The sequence below is a fragment of the Sinocyclocheilus rhinocerous genome, unplaced genomic scaffold (assembly GCF_001515625.1).
Source record: "Sinocyclocheilus rhinocerous isolate Xijiao unplaced genomic scaffold, SAMN03320098_v1.1 scaffold245, whole genome shotgun sequence".
In the NCBI taxonomy this organism is placed as follows: Eukaryota; Metazoa; Chordata; class Actinopteri; order Cypriniformes; family Cyprinidae; genus Sinocyclocheilus; species Sinocyclocheilus rhinocerous.
The window spans coordinates 972,554-994,462 of record NW_015659923.1 but is presented as its reverse complement, the minus strand read 5'-3'; the positions used below and the strand labels follow the sequence as shown (position 1 = coordinate 994,462).

At 37.8% G+C, this 21,909-nt stretch overlaps 1 protein-coding gene across 2 annotated transcripts in view; it reads left to right on the top strand.

Moving 5' to 3' along the window:
- The window catches only part of LOC107724400 (plexin domain-containing protein 2-like), a 63,797-nt gene that overhangs the window by 17,328 nt on the left and 24,560 nt on the right, over nucleotides 1–21,909 (top strand). For both annotated transcript variants that reach the window (XM_016533315.1, XM_016533314.1), the window contains exons 2-3: nucleotides 19,011–19,210; nucleotides 21,745–21,891. In XM_016533315.1, the coding sequence (XP_016388801.1) occupies nucleotides 19,011–19,210; nucleotides 21,745–21,891 (347 nt within the window). The remainder of the gene's footprint in view (nucleotides 1–19,010; nucleotides 19,211–21,744; nucleotides 21,892–21,909) is intronic.

Genomic DNA, 21,909 nt, shown 5'->3' with positions numbered 1-21,909 from the left:
GGTTAGGCCACCCCAGAAACAGACCATTGAGCAGGTCCTCTCCGTCGCCGACTGGCAAGCCATTCCCACAAAGTCCCTTGCGTAATCCTCAATGCACCGGTCTCCCTGGTGGACATTGAGGGACCTTCCTGCTGGACCCATGCTTGGCGGATTATTCTGTCACGGTGGGGACATAATTACTGATTATAATGACTTATACTGTCTTTTTACGCGTTGCGTTGCGTTGCATTGCATCGCGCCACGTTAACATAAAACTCTGTCTGCATTTGTGATTGGAGAAATGACAAACAACAAGTGCTACTCTACTGCCCAAAACTTGCGTTTGAATCATCAGTGGCAATGAAAAACACAGCGGCCTACCGTGAGGGGAAGCCCCGGCTTAGCGTGCACTGAGTATAGAGTGAGCTGAGGCGGGCTGGACTCTGCTTCACGGTGAAAGTTGATGTATTCCCTCAGCGACCAGCACAGATCAGCTCTAGGCATGACGAAGCGGATATCGTCCTCTTTTGGAAGACCAAACAAAGTAGTTTCGCTTTCACAACGAAGCACACAGCGCCTTCAGGACATGGCTGCAGCGTCAACAATACTACAGTAAGAATAAAAGTTACGCCTTCTTTCTTTGCGTGAACATTTGGGCGGCGTTATGCAAATCTTCCCAGATCGTGACGTAGGTATGTGGGGGCGTGTTAGAACGAGCCGTTTTAGGTAGGCGTGGTTAACTCTTAACTTTTATAAAGAATATCTCTTTGGTTTTGAGACTTTAGTCTTTGCAACTTTACAGATCTTCTTTATGCACCAAGAGCTTGTAACACTCCAAAGAGAAAGGAAAAATTGAAATCGCATCATATGACCCCTTTAAGACTTTTACTCAAGTAATATTCTAAACGGCGACTTCAACTTCTACCAAAGTCATTTTCTGGTAAGATATCTGCACTTTTACTTGAGTGAGTATGGCTTTCAGGTACTTTATACACCACTGAGTAATGGTGCTGAAAATTTAGCTTTGCATCACAGGAATAGGTTACATTTTAAAATATATTAAAGTACTTGTGACCCTACAGAAGGCAAGCAGTTTGGAGAAGGATGGGTGCATGGAATATATTAAAACGATTATTTTAAATTAATATATATTTATGTTATCATGTTTTTATTGTGTTAGGTAGCTGTATTTTTTAGTTATTTTTTAACCTAATCAAAATAACCCAACTGCAGTTTGATTGAGATTAATTGGAACGCACAATGAAAAAACATGATTTTTGAAAATTGTTAAAAACAATTAATATAATATTTCACAATATTACTGTGTTTTTATCAAATAATTGCATCCTTGATAAGCATTAGACATCATTCAAAACATAAACCCAACCACAAACGTATGTTTTGTTGTTTTTATAATGTAACATGCTATTTTATACTCACACACACAGTATAAGTACATAGGCTATAATACAGAAAAACATAGAGCTACCTAAATATTTTGGGAAGGTGCTTCTTCACAAGGAGATTATCATAGGAGGTACTTGACATCAAATAGTTTGAATATCCCTGATCTAGAATCATAGAACATATTTTGGAGAATTTCTTAAGTGTAAAATACCTAAAATTTGACAAAGTTGGCCAGAGTTAATCTAAAGATAATGGACTTATATTGTTATATACTTTGTGTACCCCTTATACAGCTAAATATGGTTGTCACTTCTCTGTTGAGTTTTTAAATGTGGTGCAATTTAGAAGATCACAGAAAGAGTAGTGTAGTATATGTCTTTGCAAATTTTGATATTGTCTTTCTCCACATTGTTTTCTCCCACCAGCCCTGAGTTCTCAAACACATAGATTACAGTCCAGAGAGACAGTGGTTTTTAAAAGCAGCACTTTAACAAGCATAAACAAAACACCACACCCTTGTACTAGACATGAATGTCTCTGGTTGCTAATATTTCATCAAAAATAGCTAACACCAAATGGCCCATGGTATTTTCAAAACATTGGTCTATTTGTTTGAGCGTCCCCACCAGTCCAAAGCAGCTACATTGACTCAATAGTGGGAGTTTGGGGCAGGACTGTCTGTTTGGCTGACCGATGGCAGACTGGGCAGTGTTTGTAAAACCTGTTTGAAAACAGTCATTATTTTTGCATTTTTATTAAATCTTTTTTCCCAAACCTTTTGTATTTTTGTCATTAATAAACTGACTGTTTATTTTTGCCTAAAATGTTTAAAGATGTTTAAAGTAATTTTTCAAAATATGTTCAGTCTCTCAGAAGCACATAAATTACCGACTCATGTTCATGATGGTGTTTTCAGCTGCATGCAAGCCTTAACAGGACTGTGTGGGCTATGACTAACTCAGACTTTAACAATAAAGCTTTGTGTTTCTGCAACTGGAACCATGTATGTGTTTTAGGGAGTGTATGTATGAGTGGTGGGTGTGTGTTAGTTGGTTGAGGGAAATTCACTTTAGCAGAAACAGACAAAAACACCCAGATCTGCAGAGCTGTAAAGCATAAACACATTATACTTAGTGCTCATGAGTATTTCTATAAGAAACTCCCCTGGGCCTTATCCAATGTAAAACACCAGTGTGTTAATGCTTTTGTAAGTAAATAAAATAATTGTGCAGTTTGAATGCAGTATTTTAGAATCAGTGTTCTAGGGCTGCACAATTAATTGAATTTCTAATTGCGATTACAATTATGGATGCCACAATGAAAAGTGGCAATTAATCGTTCAAAGTCCACTTATGTTATTCTGCACGCTTAAGATATGTTTTTTTCTTTCTACATGTTATCTTAAGGGTTTTTCCATTGTTTTAGTTTTAGTTTTAGTATAACATTATAATACCATTCATATTTTTACTTTTTTATAATTAAAGAAGAAACCAATCCGATGTGAAGACTTAATACTATAGAAAAGCGCTAAAGGTTTTTCAGTTAGAGTGTTTTCAGCTTGTTTATTTTCATATAAAAATACAGCATGCAGTTGCTTCAAACAATGGTATAAACATCATTCAATGTAAATTGTGATAATCGTAATTAATAATCGCAATTACAATTTCAAGGGAATAATCGACAATTATGATTTTTGTCATAATCGTGCAGCCCTACAGTGTTCCATACATTGGAACTAGTGTTTTACACTCAATTAATTAAATCTAAACTAAATAAGCACCAAATGAATTGACCTCCTCGTGTTTTGAAGATCATGAAATGATCATTGGAGCGTTTGCAACATCTGCTTGTTTTGAGCACTTTAAGATCCCTATATAGTGAACTATTTATTAGCTTGTTGTACGTTTTTAATAACTGGGGATGATAAAACATGAATTATGAGAACACATCTACCATACTGGCAGTTGTTTTGCTCAGTTCACTCTAATCTTGGAAAGTGTTCCCCTCATCCGAAACCAAAATCACTGATTCTAATATATTAATCTGTTATAGATACATTATTATATGCACCACTGTAACTTAAACAGAAGAGCATGGCGCAACAACAGGGTCATGGGTTTGTTTCACAGAGAATGCATAAATGTACATTTTTAATTAATACATGTAAATGTATTAATAAACGTGAGTTTATTTTTAATAAATGTAAATTTATGTTTTATTTACAAACATGTGAATTTGCACAATTATGCTGTAGATTTACTGACATTTTCTCTGCAGCCCCAATTTGCATTTCATTAGGAATTAATATAGTTTCGTGTTATTGTGACATTGCGGTTGGAGGCAGACGGAGCACTTGTGCTAAGGGAGGCCCACTGCCCATCTACATACTCATAGTTATTGCTCATTACCAAATGTCTTGTTGTACACAGTAATGGGGGTGGAAGATGAAAGAGAGACCCAACTGTGCTGTCTCAGGGTTTGTGGGCGAGTGTCTGAATTGCTTGATCGAAGAACAGCCCCAAGGATATTATTTTCACATCACGCTTTTCCCAAGGCAGTCAACAGCATCATCCATAACTGGTGTTTTAATTCTGCATTTAAAAGTGTGTGAATCTAGGTTGTATAACCTACAGTGATAAACCTTCTACCTTCTATCACTAATGTCAATAACCTTTAAAATATCTGTTAGATATCAACTAAATTTAGCTCATGATGACCTTTTTAATATCTCAGCACTCTTTTACATTATGTTCATTGTATTCTCTTATCAGTATTATGATTTTATCAACTTGTTTAGCTATGAAAACTCACTTTTCGTATCCAACTAAAGATGTTCAAGCACCATTACAAGTGGCCAAACATTTTATATTATCTAGTCATATGTTTTAAGATTAAACTAATTGTGATGGCCCACAGTGGTTTTTATCATTCTTTTGAACTTAGAGCTAGCTCAGTGTTAAAGGCTAATAGTTGTGCGTGTTGTGGAGTATTGAGGGTTTCTAGGATAATTTAATCAGTGAAACCTAATTGAGCGTAATGAACATGCTTTTTTGTGCTATGCCCCCGCTGACACTTTTTAAGCACAATAAAATTAAGTCTGACATGTTAATTACGAATAAATTATGCATAGTACACTCTCTGTTCTTGGCGGGAGGTCAGGGTTCGTGTCAGTGTGATGCCAACTAACTACACTAGAAAATGCATACAGCTATGATTGAAGGCATGTGAAATGTTACATAACCTTGACGTCTAGTTAGTTGGCTGAAATAGAGGAAGCTATAGCTGCGGGATCTTCTGGTGGTTGTGTATTATGCATACCTCATGTCGTTCCAAACCTGTATGACTTTCTTTATATATTTAGTTTGCAGGGGCCTTCTCTGGTTCAGAAATCTTTTCAGGTGCTTTGAGTTTGAGGGATATTATTGATTATTTCCTGTGGTGATGCTGTTAACTCAATGGTCTACCAAGTTTCATTGATCTTGAGCACATAAGTGCTGCTAATGTCATGTGGATTGTTTTTTTAACGTGTTAGAGAGAGCCGACATCCCTCTTTTACACATTTACACTCATAAATACAGCTAAAGCTGAAACAAGTCACTGTCAGGTAAAACTGTCAGTTTTTATTTTGTATTGGTCTGAAAAACACTGGTCAAGTACAGATTTGATATATTCAGTGGAGAGTCCTGTGGTGACCCCTGACAGATGTACTTCATGAAAACATTTAGCTGTAACCCCAGAAGTAAAACAAACACAAAGCTCACAAAGAAAAGAGGTCAGAAACCAGACCGGTACAGCAGCTCACAACAAGAGCAAAAGAAAAAAAAAGATGGGAGAACTTACAAGTCTTGCTAACCAGGCCAAAATGTTTAATTTAAGCATTATTATGTGTGTCCAGATGTGTTCGGTCACAAGACATTGGGTAGCATTCAGTAATTGTTATGATATATATGTTATATGGTATGTTATTAAACACTCTGTCTGTGTTCAACAGCAGCTGGTGTGGAGGGCGTTTCTTATTAATGTGTTTAACTGCAGATGTCAAGGGTGTCAAGCCAAAAACACATTTTTGGTGTGCATTTCACGAGTCAGTGTTTCCTACAGAATACTGCTTTTGCATCATTTCAAACTGTTCAATGCCCTAACTTTGGTGCATTACTGTACAGTAACAGTATATTAAAAAGCAATGCAGTTTTGGTAAATCATAGTGTTTTAAATATTTTAATTCATAGTTTAATGTTGTTTAAATTAAAATTAAAATGTAGTTTATTATTCAAACTTCGTATGTAAATGCTGTCTTTTAAACAACCAGCCAGTAATAATGCTGATTTTTACTGAACTTTTACTGAAGTATTATGAAACTTTGGTACACAAAACAGTTCTTGCTTAATTTCAAGCAGCACATGATATTCAGTAAGTGATTCAGGTGATGATTCAGTAACCAGTGATTTCATTCAGTGAAGGGTAATCTGAAGCAGTAACAGGGTTACCCTGTCCAGCCGCCCCGTGAAGCTCACGCACCACAGACTCAACCAGATCCTTCCAAGTGTGTTGGCCACTTTGTAAAGAACATGGCCAGTCCATGTTAGTCACGATACCGCAGGAGACTGACTTTCTGTATTCTGAAGAATCTGGATTAAGCAGTTTTGGAGGTTGGGTTGGCCAGACGTCGGGTCCCTTGTGGAGGAACGAGGGCCCTTGGCTCCAGCGATTCGGCAAAGCAAGTTCCGCTAAAGTTTTACCCCGTGTAACATCATTCTTCCTTTCGTGTTGGAAAGCCATCCTTTATAGGAGGGGGTGGTACTGGCCACGGTTCTTGTCTTGCTTTTTCCAGTGTCTTAACTGAGGCTGCAAGAGAATGAATTTCCCTCTCTACACCCCAAAGCTGTGCAGGGCTGCTCTGCATATTCTCTGTGAATCTGCGTGATGGTGTGTCCTCTCTATACATCTCATACCGCTCATTCCTGTCCTCTGCATAGGGTGTAGGAGTATCTATCCACTCTGCGCGTAGCCCAGTTGAATGTGCATCGTAGCTAGGAGAGAACTCTTCATTGTGCTCACTAATATCTGAATCCCACTGCACCTGACGAGGAAGCCTTGAGGTATGTGCACTTTCCACTGGCCTCATCATAGCTGCTCCCTCAAGGTGAGTGCTCCAGCCCTCCTGCCCATGCATATGCTGTAACAAACTTGTGCGAGGTAAGATTTGTGTCTGTTGTCTCAGTGGACCAGCCTCATAGTTCTCAAGATATTGTGGCGGTCTCCGCTGCCGCTTCGGTCGAGTTGACGGGACCCAGGATGCTTCACCGCTTTGTTGCATGTTCACGGAACAACTACGAATCCGGCTCGAAGGACCAAATGTAGCTGAGGGGCTAAGGACTGTAAGGTGCTAGCTTTTGCTAAGTAGGTGGAGTTGATCCGCGTGTGCCGGTTAGAACACCAAAGCCGGAGAAGGAATCGAGTTCACCAGATTTATTGTTACAGGCATATGCAGAGGGGGAGCCAGATTATAGCGAAGTGCATTATCCAGTTCTCAGATTGTGCACATATTATAGATGAGCATTAATACTGATGCAGAGCAGTATCATCTTGAACCTTATGTCCTTTGACGGGTCAGCATACACTCATGTATGTGGGTGTGGTCTGCAACAAACAAATAAAGATACATTCTAACAACCAATGGTTCTTATTATTACAATCCACAACATTTATATGCTCACATCCATCACAACATGAATGGCATTACGAAGCAACTGGCTTCCCCCAAACATCACACAATGTAGCATTTGAAACTAACATTATTATAATGGAACATCATTAACAGCTTACATTACTACATTTACACTGAGTGAGAACTCAAATGTTACTATACTTCACACTAGCATCCATTTTGTATAGTCACATATCTTAAACATATATATTCAGTAAACAGCAATCAACTCCGCTTGAATAACAGTTAAAGTTACAATACTCACTTTCTCTCTGGACGCACACAAACTTAAACACTCAAAGGAACATAAAGATAATCGTATGATTGCCGTTTGTAACGGAATCGCATGGCTCATTCCCGCTGAGGACCAATGATGGCTGATGCAATACTAGATTGCGATTGCGCGGCGCTGTGAAGCACTCCACAGAATGAAACGGCATTCCGCCAAAATAAAAGTCCCCGCGATAGAGAAAAGAGCGCTTCTGTGCGTCTGCATTAATGAGCCTTTTGCACAGAAGGATTTGTTTAAAGGGTTAGTTCACCCAAAAATGTAAACTCTGAGACTTTAGGAACCTCTCCACTCTTTTTTACAAAAACTCTGAACTTTTATTTTAAGAGAGCTTTGGCTCTTGCTTTCCTGACATGTTTTTGTTTAAATTAAGCAGGTAGAGATGAATATTTTCAGGGATGTAGTATTTAATTCTCAGCGCTTGGGGGTTTGTTTGTTTGTCTGATTGTTTTTATTGTTAGTGTTTGTATTATTTGAAAATCCTTAATAAAATTAAAAAAAAAAAAAAAAGAAAATTCTGTCATTAATTATTCACCCTCATGGTGTTCCTAACCCATAAGACCTTCTTTCATCTTCGGAACACAAATTAAGATATTTTTGATAAAATCTGAGAGATCTCTGACCCTCCCATTGACAGCAATAATCAGCGTTGTTTACATTCAGTAGACAGCGCGCGCATGCTAAACGTAAACAGCGCCGATTACTTTGATAACGTTAAGTGGATACTCTCCAAAATGGTGAAAATCCAATTCAGATGGTAACTCAGGGAGAAGAATTGTTGAATAAATGATGTTATTATTGTTTTTATTATTGAAACATGCTTTAATAGGACCAGGCTGTGTGAGTGCAAATCTGGGCCATGTGTTGTGAGGTCTATCGGTTTCTCAAAGGAAATGAGCATGGCAACCAAGAAATCCACTTTGAAGTTGCTAGTTGAGGGAAGATCCTTGTGAATCAGATGTGCCTCGCCTGAGGTACAGTGCAGTGCCAACAAAACATACAAAATTTAAAACAATATACATTTACAGTTTTTCCTCACTCCATTTTTATTGTACAAAGTTGACTTTTAAGATTTTAAGACATAATTTTTTAATGACATCTATGCCTTTATTATGAAGTAGGAACTGCAGGGAATGGTCGCCCAAAGCACTCTTGCTCTATACAGTATGTTGGAGTGCTGCATGCATATTATAATGTTATAAAATAACAGTCTGTTTGCTGCTTCGCTCAAACTGGGTTAAGACAGCAGCATCAGCCCAGCAAATTACTTTTAGAACTTTTATGTACTGAATTTGATTTTTACTATGTACTGACTTTAGATATCATTTTAAATTGATGGCAGTCTTTTAAAGAAAAATAAGATATTTAGTCACCTAACATACAGTATAAAGTACACTGTACATACCAGTTGTAGTGCTAATAGTAATGCTAGTACTGTTAACTACTTGCTGTGACTTGTCATTTTACTAGTCAGACCACAGAAGAAAATTAACTAGAATACGCAGGTGGAGTACTAGTAAAATAAAATAGAAATAGTCACTTTGCTGCTTTGGTTGTAGCCATGAGGGAACAAGATATGTTTGGATGATTGTTGTTGATGGGCCAACAAGCAGATGTAATCCAGATTTTTGGCTTTCTTAGAAACAGATCAGTTCTTCCATTCCATTATTCTTATTTTTTTATTAAATCTGAACATGTGATTTCATGGAAAATGTCATTAATGCATCAGTCTAACATTCCGGAATGTGAGTGTGCTTAGTTATTTACATGGCAAAAAGTTAAAAATTTTCTTTAACTTTTCATTTTATCCACAACAATTTACTCACTACCAATAACAGTATTTACACACACACACACACACTCATAATGTAAACATACATTTAAACAAATCACACAGCATGTATGAACACAATTTGAGCTGCTGAGAGGGAGATGAATGAGACATGCAGGGTGAGGTTGTTTCATCCCAGACCAGCCATCTTCCTTTTACCGCCCTAATAAACGTGTGTGTGTGTGTGTGTGTGTGTGTTTGTGTGTGTCAGTAAGAGAGAGAGTGAAATGTCTGCTGGGTTTAACTCTTGGGCTCTTTAAAAACAGGAAATGACAACACTCTTGCCTGTTCTCGTGGATTCATTAAAAGGATGTTTATATAACCTGCACTGAGCATTGCTGTTAGAGTGAATTTTAAACACAAATAACAGAACGAGTACTTTTTATAAGGTTTTTTTTTTTTTTTTTTACTTTTTGTCTGGTAATTTTGTCTTCTTCAGTTGAATGGCTGATGTGTATAAAAAATCTGTTATTCTCCCATATGTGGAATGAAAATGCCACTAGTGCAACACTCAAGACATTTGTATGCAGTACAGCATTCAACCTCTGCCTGATAACAAGTTAAATGTAATTGCTGAATGAGATTTCCTACTGTCAAGAGAGGTATGGTTTGATTGTTCCTGCAATACAGTGTGTTATTGTAGCTTCCTGCATGCCTGTGGGATGATAGTGAAGATAAGTCCTAGATCTTCTTAAGGTTAAACGTCCAAAGAAAATAGATTGGCTTTCTGCTCTTAAAGAAGAAAAATATATTCAAAAACCTTTGGATAGGGTTAAAACAACACCTTACAAAGGGCTGGAATAAAAATATGGAACCACAACATGACAGACAAAGGGCTCTTATGTTCAGGTTTATATTGTAATGATAGTTGTAAAAGATAGTGTATAGTTATAAGAAAACAAGAATTAACATTTTTGCATGCAGCATTGTAATATAATACAACTGGCGAATAGAAAAGTAAAACTAGTCACTCCAAAATATAACTGTTTCATAAACCTTGTCATATTTGATCAGAGAATTTTGTTGTACCCAGGAACCTTAAGAAGCTAAAAGACTAAAAAGTAGTTGATATGCCAAGAACCGTGTGGAGCTGCAGAGAACCCTTTTAGCTCACAGGGGGTCCTTTGAATGTTAATGGCTCTACTTAGAAACATTTGTCATCCAAAGGACTGTTGAAGTACCTTTTTAAAAATGTAGGAACCTTCATTCCTTCTGTGAAGCTCATTGTAATGAGGTAGATACTAGAGCAGAGAAGCGTGGGCACACTGTGCTAGAAAGCTATAGCAGCACAGCAGTCCATACAGTAATGAACTCTCAAGCTGTTCATGTGTTTACCACAAATAACCTTTAGTACGAACAATCAAAGGATGTTACTTTAAAGGAATAGGTCACCCAAACATAGTTCATAATTGAAACGGTATGTGGGTGTGTGTTGAATTAATGGTGTAGGACAAGGCCACTCGTGACTTGTAGCTCAAGGACCACAAGTCCCTTGTACTAAATCTTACACATACACCCCTGGAAAGCATCTCTACAAATTGAGCTCCTCAGGACAGTACATAATCAACTCCAGGGCTCCAGGTAGTGAGTGAATAGTAGTGGTGGGACTTTTTTTGCAGGTTACATTATTCTGTGAGTAGGTTAGTAAATTATCTTTGGCTGTATTATAATGATTTCTTAATATTCGGAATATGATCAAGATTGTGTAGGTGGATGTGTTCAGGGAATTTGGCTGTTAAAAGTATAAAGCCTTTTAAATGAACAAAATGATTTGAATAAAGATTTGTTCATTTTGATGAATGAGAGACAGTAAAATGATCCAAACTTCCCATCACTAGAGTGGTGACAAGTGACTGTCATTGAATCATTCATTTAACCAATTTGTTCAAAACACTGATTAATTAATAAATGAAAATGGCTGTGTTTTTTAATAAGTCACTGAATCATTCACACAACAAACTGTTTAACTGTTTTCATTGGCATCGAAGAAAAAAGTTTTTATTACAGCCGCCATAAATTTTTCAACCCAGGCTCATTGGAAATACGTGCCTCTAAATACATTTCTGCAACACCATTATTAGGTACCTTACTGCATGTTTTGCGGCAGTTTCAAAGTGAAATGTCCAGAGAGTGGCACTAAAACACACATTCAGTATGTGACCGTGGCACATTTTTAATACGTTGGTACAGGCACGTATTCCTGCGTTTTTATTACGCTGCTTGAGGTACGTATTGAGAGGCTGTTCAGAATTCAAAAATCCGGGGAGTGTCCCTAAAGGTTAATGCCCTATCGTGTTGGAAATATCCCCTACACCAAACCCAACCCTAAACCTATCCGATAGTGTTAACATGCAAAAGCAATATGAAAACACATTTGTTGATGCAGCCATGCTATGTTAACTTCCTAATGCGGATTTGAGCTGTTTTGTCGAACTGTAGTTTCATGGGGTTCTTTCACGGAGCTCTTCATCACTCAAGTGCAACTGTATCGTGTGAGTTAATTGAATGAGAAAACTCATGCATATGAAGCTGTATATGTGACGACAAATCGCGCAGAATGTTTTTGAAGTCATAACATACATTCTGCAAGCAATTGTGTGAAAATTAGCCTTTATAAATCAAAACTCTGTACCTGTAAATCATACTTTGTGTGAAAAGGAATAAAAGTTGTTGGAGTTTTACTGCCTCTAATGTTCATTGGAAACTGGAAACTGCAGTGATTCGTTCATATAGGTATGTTTTTTCAGTTTTGCAGAAATGTATATAGAGGCATGTATGAGCCTATGTTGAAATTTGTATATTTCAGGAAACAAATTGGAGTAGAATATCATAAAAATTTTGATATAAAACTTCCTTAGGTGCAATTTGTCACACTCTTAAGGTTCCAGAGATGAAGACAGGTCCAAAGTTTCCAACACAAATATTTTTTAATCAAAGAATAAACACAGGGTAGGCAAGTCAATGTAACAGTGTACACTTAAATACAAATTACGACCGACAATGAACCAAGCAAACCAAGGAATTTAAGTATACAGAGATAACGAACTAAATTACGAACAGGTGTGATAATCAAATGAATTGCTATAGTAACTAAATAGAGCGGGAAACTAGAACAAAGATAGGAAATGAAACAAAGCTAAAAGTCCATGATAATGAAAACTAAACTGATAGTTAATTGTAATGTTTGTATACAACTTAAATTTGAAAATAAAAATACATTTTTTGAATTAATTGATTTTTAAATAAAGATTATTTTTGGTTTCAGTTGAACCAATGAATGTATTTGTTATTGATTAATTAACACGCCTTTATGGCTCTGCACTCATTTAGTTAATTGCATTTGCCTTTCAGCTGAAGCTTTTATGTGAAGAGGGGATTACAGGAATGACTTTACTGATATACATGCTATGTCGGCTCAATACTGAGGTCATATCGTTGACATTTCTAAATATCTAAATGCTTGTCCCTGCAAATTAAATGCTTGTGGCAAATGAATCAACCAGTGGCCTAAAGAGCAACTTTATCATAAACTTTATCATGTACGATGCTGACCTTTAATGGCACACTGACTATTCTTCTTTGTCAATGTGTATTTGACATTTGATTCTGTTTATTCTACAGTGTATTAGTGATTTCTTAAAAATGAATTATTCTGTTTTTGTATGTGTGTATGCTGGACATTCATCCTTCTGCACACACGCACACACACATAATTCATGTGTTTAGATCCTTTTATGTTCTAATGTCACCTTCCACTCATTAGCACTTTAAATTAGCAGGATGTGCGGCAAGTCAAAGGAAAAAAAATTACTGGTGTGACTGAGCAATGCAAGAGAATGACACAGGTGAGAGAGCAGGAGATAGATGAGGTTAAACGATGAGGAGGACATTAATTAAAAGCCGTTGAGCATGGGATGAATACTTTTAATTATACATTTAATTAACGACTGCTTCATATGAACTCTGCTTTTGATTTGTTTGATTTGTGGTGTTTTGGAGGTACCTTACACGACTCTGTTTTTAATGTTAAAGCAAGCAATCATACAGTGGTTTGTGAAACAAGGGCGAAGAATTTTGGTGTCAGTGTGAGGTCAAAAGAACTGATGGAGTTGTCAGTGCATGTGGGGGGAATGTTTACATCACATTTTACATTTACTTGGCTACATGCCCTGTATGTGTTCCCTGGCAGTCGCATTGCAAGTGCCATCCTTTAGTAGATGAATTATATGAACAGATGTGAAGTTAAACTTGTCTTCATTCTGTCCATCACAGCATTGTACTAAAAATGATGGTCTGAAGCTGTGTGTGGTTTGAGCATGGGTTTGGAGGCCAGTGTTTTGCTGGGTTAAGTATACCTCTCTGTGTGAATGGTTAGTAAACGAAACCTTATATCACCCTAGGGCAAAGCCAGCCATCTGTATTCTGTCATTACTGTCAGCCACAGACCATATAATGTACGCAGACTATCATCCAGACACACGCTAGAAATTATTACAAAGTCATTCTGGGTCTTGCACTCAAGTACATACACATCACTCAATTTTGTAACACAATCAGTCATACTGATACAAAGTAGAAAAGGCATCTTTCCTTGAAATTCTCCTGGTACAGTATGTGTACCGTGTCCATTTGTTTATGTATGTGCGTGTAAGTCTTTATGAAAATTCTCTGAGACGGATATGTTTTTCCAGCCACTGTTGAAACCAGTAACAGCCATGCTGTGATTCAATTCACCTTTAATGCACATTAATACTCAGCATGCATCGTGTGAATAATTGTCTGTGAACACTTTGTTACAAACATATATATAAACCATATCATAATTGTGTAGAATTATAGGAGGATGTCCCTTTCAAAGATCTTAAAATACTTGAGACAAATTTATCCTTAGTGGTATTGATGATTGAATATTTCTCATTAATGGTCCTGGACTTAAAAACACACACTTTCATGAAACATGAGCAGAACGAACACATTTCTTTTTAAATGTTTATAACTATGTAAAACCATTCTTCTAAATACTCATTGAATTAAATGTGACCATGTATGTAAAAATGTTTTTACCGACCATTTAAACAGAAATTTAGTGTGTCCCATAGTCTGTGAGGGTTTCTCTGAACAGTAAAACTAATATCAGAAATCATTTTAATATAATGATTTGGTGCTTAAGTAGCATTTATTTTTATTATAATAAATGCAGTTGTGCTGTGTATTTTTGTGGAAGCTGACATTTTCCCTTTTTCAGTATTCTTTGATGAATAGAAAGTTCAAAAGAACAGCATTTATTTGAAATCGAAATCTTCTGTAATGTAACATTATAAATGCCTTTACTGTCACTTTTGATCAATTGAATGTGCCTGTCAAGCGTATGTTCCCGTTTAGTTCCTGTTTTCCTTATTTGGTCCTTCCTGTTCCTGTCCCAATGTAGTTTGATTTGTTCCAGGTGTGTCTCATTATTAGTTATCCTCCTCACCTGTCTGCCCCTCGTTATCTGCCCTATTTAGTTCTAGCCTGTTGTGAGTTTCTTTGTCTGTAATTGTTGTTTTCCTCGTTTTCCCCGCGGCTATGGAAATTGCCGCTCGGTTCTCCGCCTTAGCTCACCTAGATCTCCCCTTTGTCGAGTATTCCTGGGAGTTCTGCAGGCTCGCCGCAGCGACGACCCTCGACGACGCCACTATTAATTCTCTGTTCTGGCTCGGGGCCAACTGCCATCGCCCCGTGGACCTGGAGAGCGTCCTGCCAGAGCCAGCCCGCCATTCGTGGCTCACGCAAGCCCGCCGCCGTCCGCGGCCTACTCTAGTTCACCGGCCGTTAATATGGCAAGCCCAACGAACATTAATATGGCAAGCCTGCCCATGTGTTCATGTGACCCCAGAATCCGCTCTAGAAAGCTTTCCTTCGTTTCTGCTGGTTCCGTCCAGGTCTCCATCGACTCCTTCGCCTCCGCTGGTCCCGTCCAGCCCTCCTTCGTCTCTAGAGCGCCCCCCCCCAGAGCTGGCTCCAGCCCCAAAACTCACTCCAGTGCCAGCTCCTCGTAAGCGCTTTGCTGTGCCTGCTCCTCCAGAGAACCCTCCAGTGCCAGCACCACGTAAGCGCTATCCTGTTCCCGAGTTAAGCCCACGGAGGGCTCTTGATCCCCAGTTCAGCCCAGGAGGGGCTCCTGTTCCCGAGTTAAGCCCACGGAGGGCTCCTGTCCCGTTTAGTTCCTGTTTTCCTTATTTGGTCCTTCCTGTTCCTGTCCCAATGTAGTTTGATTTGTTCCAGGTGTCTCATTAGTTATCATCCTCGCCTGTCTGCCCCTCGTTATCTGCCCTATTTAGTTCTAGCCTGTTCGGAGTTTCTTTGTCTGGAATTTGTTTGTCAACTCCTTGTGCTACGTGTGATTCCCTGGAAAAAAAGAATTAAACTCTTTTGTTTTGTACTCCTGGTCTCCTCATTCCTCGCTCCGTGCTCCTCACAGTAGCAACCTGTGACAGTGCCTTGCTGAAAAAGTATTAATTTCTCTCAAAAAATCTTACTGACCCCAAACATTTGAATGAGATATATATATATATAAAGTTAATTTATTTTGGGCTCAAGTTTGATAAAGATGGATGGAGGTGTTTGTGTCTCCTGAGTTCAGATGACCTGTTCCAGCATGCTTCACCTTCTCTGTAATTACACACTAATATATCTGCTTCACATAGTGGCTGGAGAGGGAGCGAGCCAATCAATCAAACTCCTCTAGACTTCTGTAGCTAGTCTCATACACTGTACATTGGAGAGTTTGTAATGGTTTTGAACTTTAAAGTGCCCTGTGAATGGCTTTGAACCCCATAACCTCAGCACCCCTCCCCCAACCCTTTTTTCTTTCTTTTATACATTGGTACCTCATTTTACTTTTTTCTCTATTTTATGTTTTCTTTTGTTCCAGAGCAGTGACTCAAGATAAATGTATGTGGTCTATTAACTTTTGTTTTTCGCCTTTTCCCTTTTGTTCTCTCCCTCCGGCTGTCCTCGACAGATTAATTAGGAGTAATATATCAGTCATTTTGATCATTTAAGACATGACTGGAGCGAAATTCACATTTGTGGGTAAGTTTCTCTCCCACCTTCTCTCTTTCTTCTGTCTGTCATTTATATACACATAAAGATACACATTCTTACTACTTAAGCACTTCAAGATATTATAAGACCAGGCAGATAGACGGGTAAAAAACAATATTAATAAATAATATATACTAATAATACTAATATTAATGATATTAACATACTAATATTAATGAAAAACTATCATTAAAAAGGTTATTTATAACACCAATAAGGTCCTATATAGCATTTTCAAAGCATGGTTCTATATGGAACCCTATAAAAAAGGTTTTTATTTAGCACTAAAAAGGGTTCTGCTATTGTTACAAGCCGAAGAACCCTTTTCTGGTACTGTTTAGAACCATTTTTCTTAAGAGTGTGGATAACACACACTCACACCGGTTCCTCTTCCTTTCCTCCCATTAGAATATAAATTTAATGAAAATATTAATTACATTTAACTTCAATACATGTAATTGGTTTGAATGATTTTTTGAGGAAAGTTTTTGTAGTGCAAAGTTTTTGTCGCATCATCTGTATGTATAGTTTGACATTCGTTCATTCATTCATTCATGGACATTTTAAGAGCTGAAAAGAAAGGTACCTTCCACTCAGAGGATGAGGAACGAGAGAAAGAGAGGGAAATGTGGGACTGGATTTAGTCTCACAGCAAAAAGAAAGCACAAGCGTGAGAGAAAGAGATCCTATCCCTGCTGCAGTGGCTTTTCAAAGCATGTCACGAGCAGACACTGATTTCCACTCAGCGACAATAAAAGTCAGTGACAGCCGCCTCTCTAAATCCTCATTGACCTGTTATGTATAATGGGCTTTACAGAAGGACTTGGCTCTGGGAATCTTTTCTTACACCGAGGGTTTAAAGGAGGAACAGTAGACCATGATGATTTGGAAACAAAGTGCATTCTGCAAGTTGTGCATTTTTTCCCCTTTCTTTCTCACTTGGGTTGTTTTTCAGTGCAGAGAACCGATTAGATGCTCACGTGAACGAAGAGATGTTTGCTGGGATTATCAGAGCAATATATGTGCAGGAAATTATATCCAGAAGGGTTTCTTGAAATTGAAATAAGATTAAAAAAAAGGAGCATTGTATCGAGGAGGAGTATTTTGTTTGGCACTACACAAATTGTGAACTAAACTGTGTAAATCTGACTGAGAATGCTTCCTCTTATAGAAGACATGTTGTGGTAAAATATGATACAAATCAAAAAGTGACAATACTTCATAAATTATGTAAATGAATGCTTTTATTCAGCAATGATGCATTAAATTGATCAAAACAAATACATCAAATAAAAAGCATCAAATAAATGCTTTTTAAAAACTTTCTCTTCATCAAAGAAATCTAAAAACAATCTATTACAGTTTCTACAGTTTCAACATTGATAATAAAAAAGTGATTCTTAAGGACCAAATCAGCATATGATAACTAATAGATCATATGACTGTAGACTGAAGGCTACTGAAGCTTTGCCATCACCAGAATAAACTACATTTTAAAACATAATAGCTATTTTAAATTATAATACTGTTTTACAATGACTGTATTTTTTATCAAATAAATGCAGCCTCGTTGACCATAAGATACTTCTTTCAGAAACATTTTAAAAAACCATAACCCCAAACTTTTGAAGAGTAGTGCACACAAGGAACGTTTTTATGTATTTTTAGCATACATTATCTCTTAAGCATTAGACAGACATTAGCCATCTCTGTGTGGAATCTGAATGAAGATCAACCCAAGCTGTTGAGGCCTAAACTACTTCTCCAGCTTTCCAAACTTGACCTCAGCTTCTAAAAACACCAAGATTATGACTAAACCTGTACAGACAACCGCATTGGACTTTTAGTTTAGATTAAGCTGGTGTTCAGAGAGCACTAACCCACATTCCAGGCTGATTCATTAGTCCCTCCGTTTTGTTTCTTCTTTTTCCCCTTCTTTTTGTTTAGTCTGCTCAATCACATTATGAAGTGCTTTTTGTGATTCCCACTTTGGCCGTTCAGTCGCCCTGATTTCCAGCGTACACACTCCCATCATCGCTCACATCTTTATTTCCAATGAGAGGACTAAAGAGCAAAGTAAATAGAAGGTTTAATTAAACTCTGATCACATGAGACTTGATTTGCATAAGAATTTGGCCCTGTGTATGTGTTTGTTGGGTGAATAAGAGAAAGAGATTAGGCACATAAAGAGTGATATACAGACCAAAGAAGAATAAAAGCAGACTGGGATGGGCTGAGACTCTTGGCTCACCATTTCTTTACCTTTCACTCTCACAGAAGCCGTTTGGTGTATCATTGTAACACCATGCCTCAGTTTAACAATAAACCAAGTGTCAGGAGTACACTGGACCATCTTCTTTATTACGACTACAGTTAAACAGGTTAATCTGGAACAAAATGGAGCTGTTTTTATTGCAGAGTGAGAGAAAAAGTGATGCTTTTTGTGTCTGTATAAACAATATCAAAAAATGCGTAAGCGTGTGTGTAATGTTTCAACTATGAGAGCCAGTAGTGAGACAAATGAGGTTTCTCTGGATTTTATTTGACATAATCAAGCAATGAAACCAATTATCATGTCCTCTGTAAACCTTTTTAGTTATAAGCTTTGAAGAAGGAGCTCTGTCTGCATTTTCAAAAGAAACAAGCATAATTTCTTCCGAAATGAAGCTTTGTGTTATGTAATGTCAAAATGTTGTTTTGTGTTGTTCCAGGAGCTGCTTATTCAATTCTTCAGGGATGGTCACAGGATGATGATGTCACTGTGGAGCTGTTGAGAAGGAGACGCTGGCTTCTCCTGGAGCCCCTTCCAATGGAAAGTAACAAAGCCAGTCAAGACAGTTTGAAGCCTGAGTCTCAGGATTCACCTGGTATACTGGCTGATGAAGACGCAGACAACAGCTCCCAAATAATGGTACCCTTTATACTTTAACAAAATATAAATTTTCCCTAAGAGGCCATTCACACAGAATGCCTTTTTCCATTCCACTGCGCTACTTTTCATTGTTTTCCTATGTAAACACACGCTAGACGGACATCTTTGACCATTGTCACTCACACTTCACACAGCGTTCTAAAAATGAGGTGCTCAAGTAGAAAAAAGTTCAACTTTTAAAAAACAGACACAGGTTATCAAACCCCGGGTTATGAAAATGAAAATTCTGTCATTAATTAATCACCCTCATGTCGTTCCAAACCCGTAAGACCTTCGTTCATCTTCTGAACACAAATTAAGATATTTTTAATGAAATCCGAGAGCTTTCTGACCCTCCCATAGACAGCAACACAACTTTAAAGTAATGGTTCACCCAAAAATGAAAATTCTGTCATTAATTATTCACCCTCATGTCGTTCCAAACCCGTAAGACCTTCGTTCATCTTCTGAACACAAATTAAGATATTTTTAATGAAATCCGAGAGCTTTCTGACCCTCCCATAGACAGCAACACAACTACCACGTTCATGGCCCAGAAATGTATGAAAGGACATCGATAAAATAGTCCATGTGACATCGGTGGTTCAACCGTAATTTTATGAAGCTATGAGAATACTTTTTGTGCGCAAAGAAAACAAAAAATAATGACTTTATTCAACAATTTTTTCTCTTTTGTGTCAGAATTTTTGGGGGCTGTCGGGGCCGTCACGCGAGTGAGAACTCTGATTGGATTGGAGTTTATAGAACGAGTCAGTGCTCGAGAATTAAAGTGAAAATGATGAAAACTAGTAAATGAAGGCGACACAGACTGAAGGCTGTTCTAATGTTACATGATTTTTCCCAAGCATTCCAATATGCGAATATTTTTATAACAACGTGAGCCGCTTAAAATGAAGAAAATTATCAACATAACTGATATTCAAAATGGTAAGCAAGCGCTGCTTTGTTTACATTTCGTATATCTAGTATATCCTTGTTTCGGTTTCTCTTTTTAAACTACGAATATTTACTATTGATAGCTACTGATATAGACAGTTAATTCTTCTCACGCAGGCGCAGAACGCACATGTTAGTTTGCAGTCAGCTGTAGTATGAGCGGTGTTCAAGAGCAGATTTTGGTCCAATGCTACCGACGCGAGGCGACAACACCGTCGGCTTTCATCGCTGCTAGTTCTTTGAAGTCAGCTTGGTGTGTCCCGGCCTTTACGGGTCTTTCATTTTTGGGTGAATTATCCCTTTAAAAATAACAAACTTTATTAACAAAATGTAGCTTTAATAACAAAATAAACAAACAACAAAACGGAAGCCGTCTCACTGCCAAATGCTACAGTATGTTGCTCTATCTATCTATCTATCTATCTATCTATCTGTCTGTCTGTCTGTCTGTCTGTCTATCTGAGGGACCATGTGATGCTGACGACTGGAGTAAAATTCGGCTTTACCTTAGTGGCTGGGCTAATTAAACTCTAATGTGCACAATGAGCAGTTGTACATCCATCTATGTGATCATTTAACCATATGAAAAACATCATGCAGAATTTTTTTAGTATTGAATTAGTTTTAAACTTAATTTTTGTTGCTTGTCTGCGCTCGTCCGCCGCCTTTTTTCTCTTCTCCGACCCCGCAGCTCTCTCTCCGATAGCTTAGTGTTAGTGGCACCAGTCTAGGTGTTTCCAGGTTTTACTCGTGCTATTTCTCCATGTTGAGAGTTTGGTGTTGCACATATTGCACCTGACTATGCATTCTTATGCTTTTCTCCGATGAACTGAAAATAACAGGAGTGTGTCCATCTCACAAATGTAGAATCCGTCTCCGCAGTCATCTCAACCATCTAATTCCAGCAACAGGAAATAGACAAACTATTTTACCCGCGGGATTTTTTTCTCTGGTGCTGTTTTGCGGTGTTGGTAAATTCACCACTTAATTTTGAGTTAAAATATGTTGTTGTAACTTGCGTTACTGAGATTGTAACGAGTAATAATATTACCCAAATGTTATTAGTAATGCGTTATATTACTGCGTTACAGCAAAACGTAATATACTACTGTAATATTATTACTTTTGTAATGCGTTACTCCCAACACTGCTTTTCACCTAAGTGTTTAGGGAGAACTGGGCTAAAAGAACTCACTTGACCCTTTTGCTGTTTTGTTATCATCATATTTTCCAGGCAGAGGCTAGACAGCATATAAACAAACAGAGATTGGCTCAGTCTTTTGTAAACACGCCTCTCTCAATTTATTCTTTCGGGAGAGTGTTTTTAATACTGAAAGACCTGAAATGGTATTTGTTTGTGATGCGATAATCAGAATGGGCTCGTGGCCCTTGGTTACTAAAAGCCTACCATAAACTAATATGGATTGTGTTGGGGTGTTTATTAAAGTGATAGTTCACCGAAAAGTGAACATTTCTGTTGTTATTTACACGAACATGCTGTTCCAGTCCTGTATGATTTTCTTGACAGTAAGTATTGTGTCCTTTAACCTGACTGACTGTCTGGTATTTCCCCACAGGAGGACACAGATCATAACTACTACACCTCAAAGACTTATGGCCCCAGTGACCCTATGAGCAAAGAATTATGGGTAAATATCGATCAGATGGACAAGGAGAAGGTGAAGATTCATGGCATCCTGTCCAATACACACCGACAAGCAGCGGTAAGACAGCATTCATCC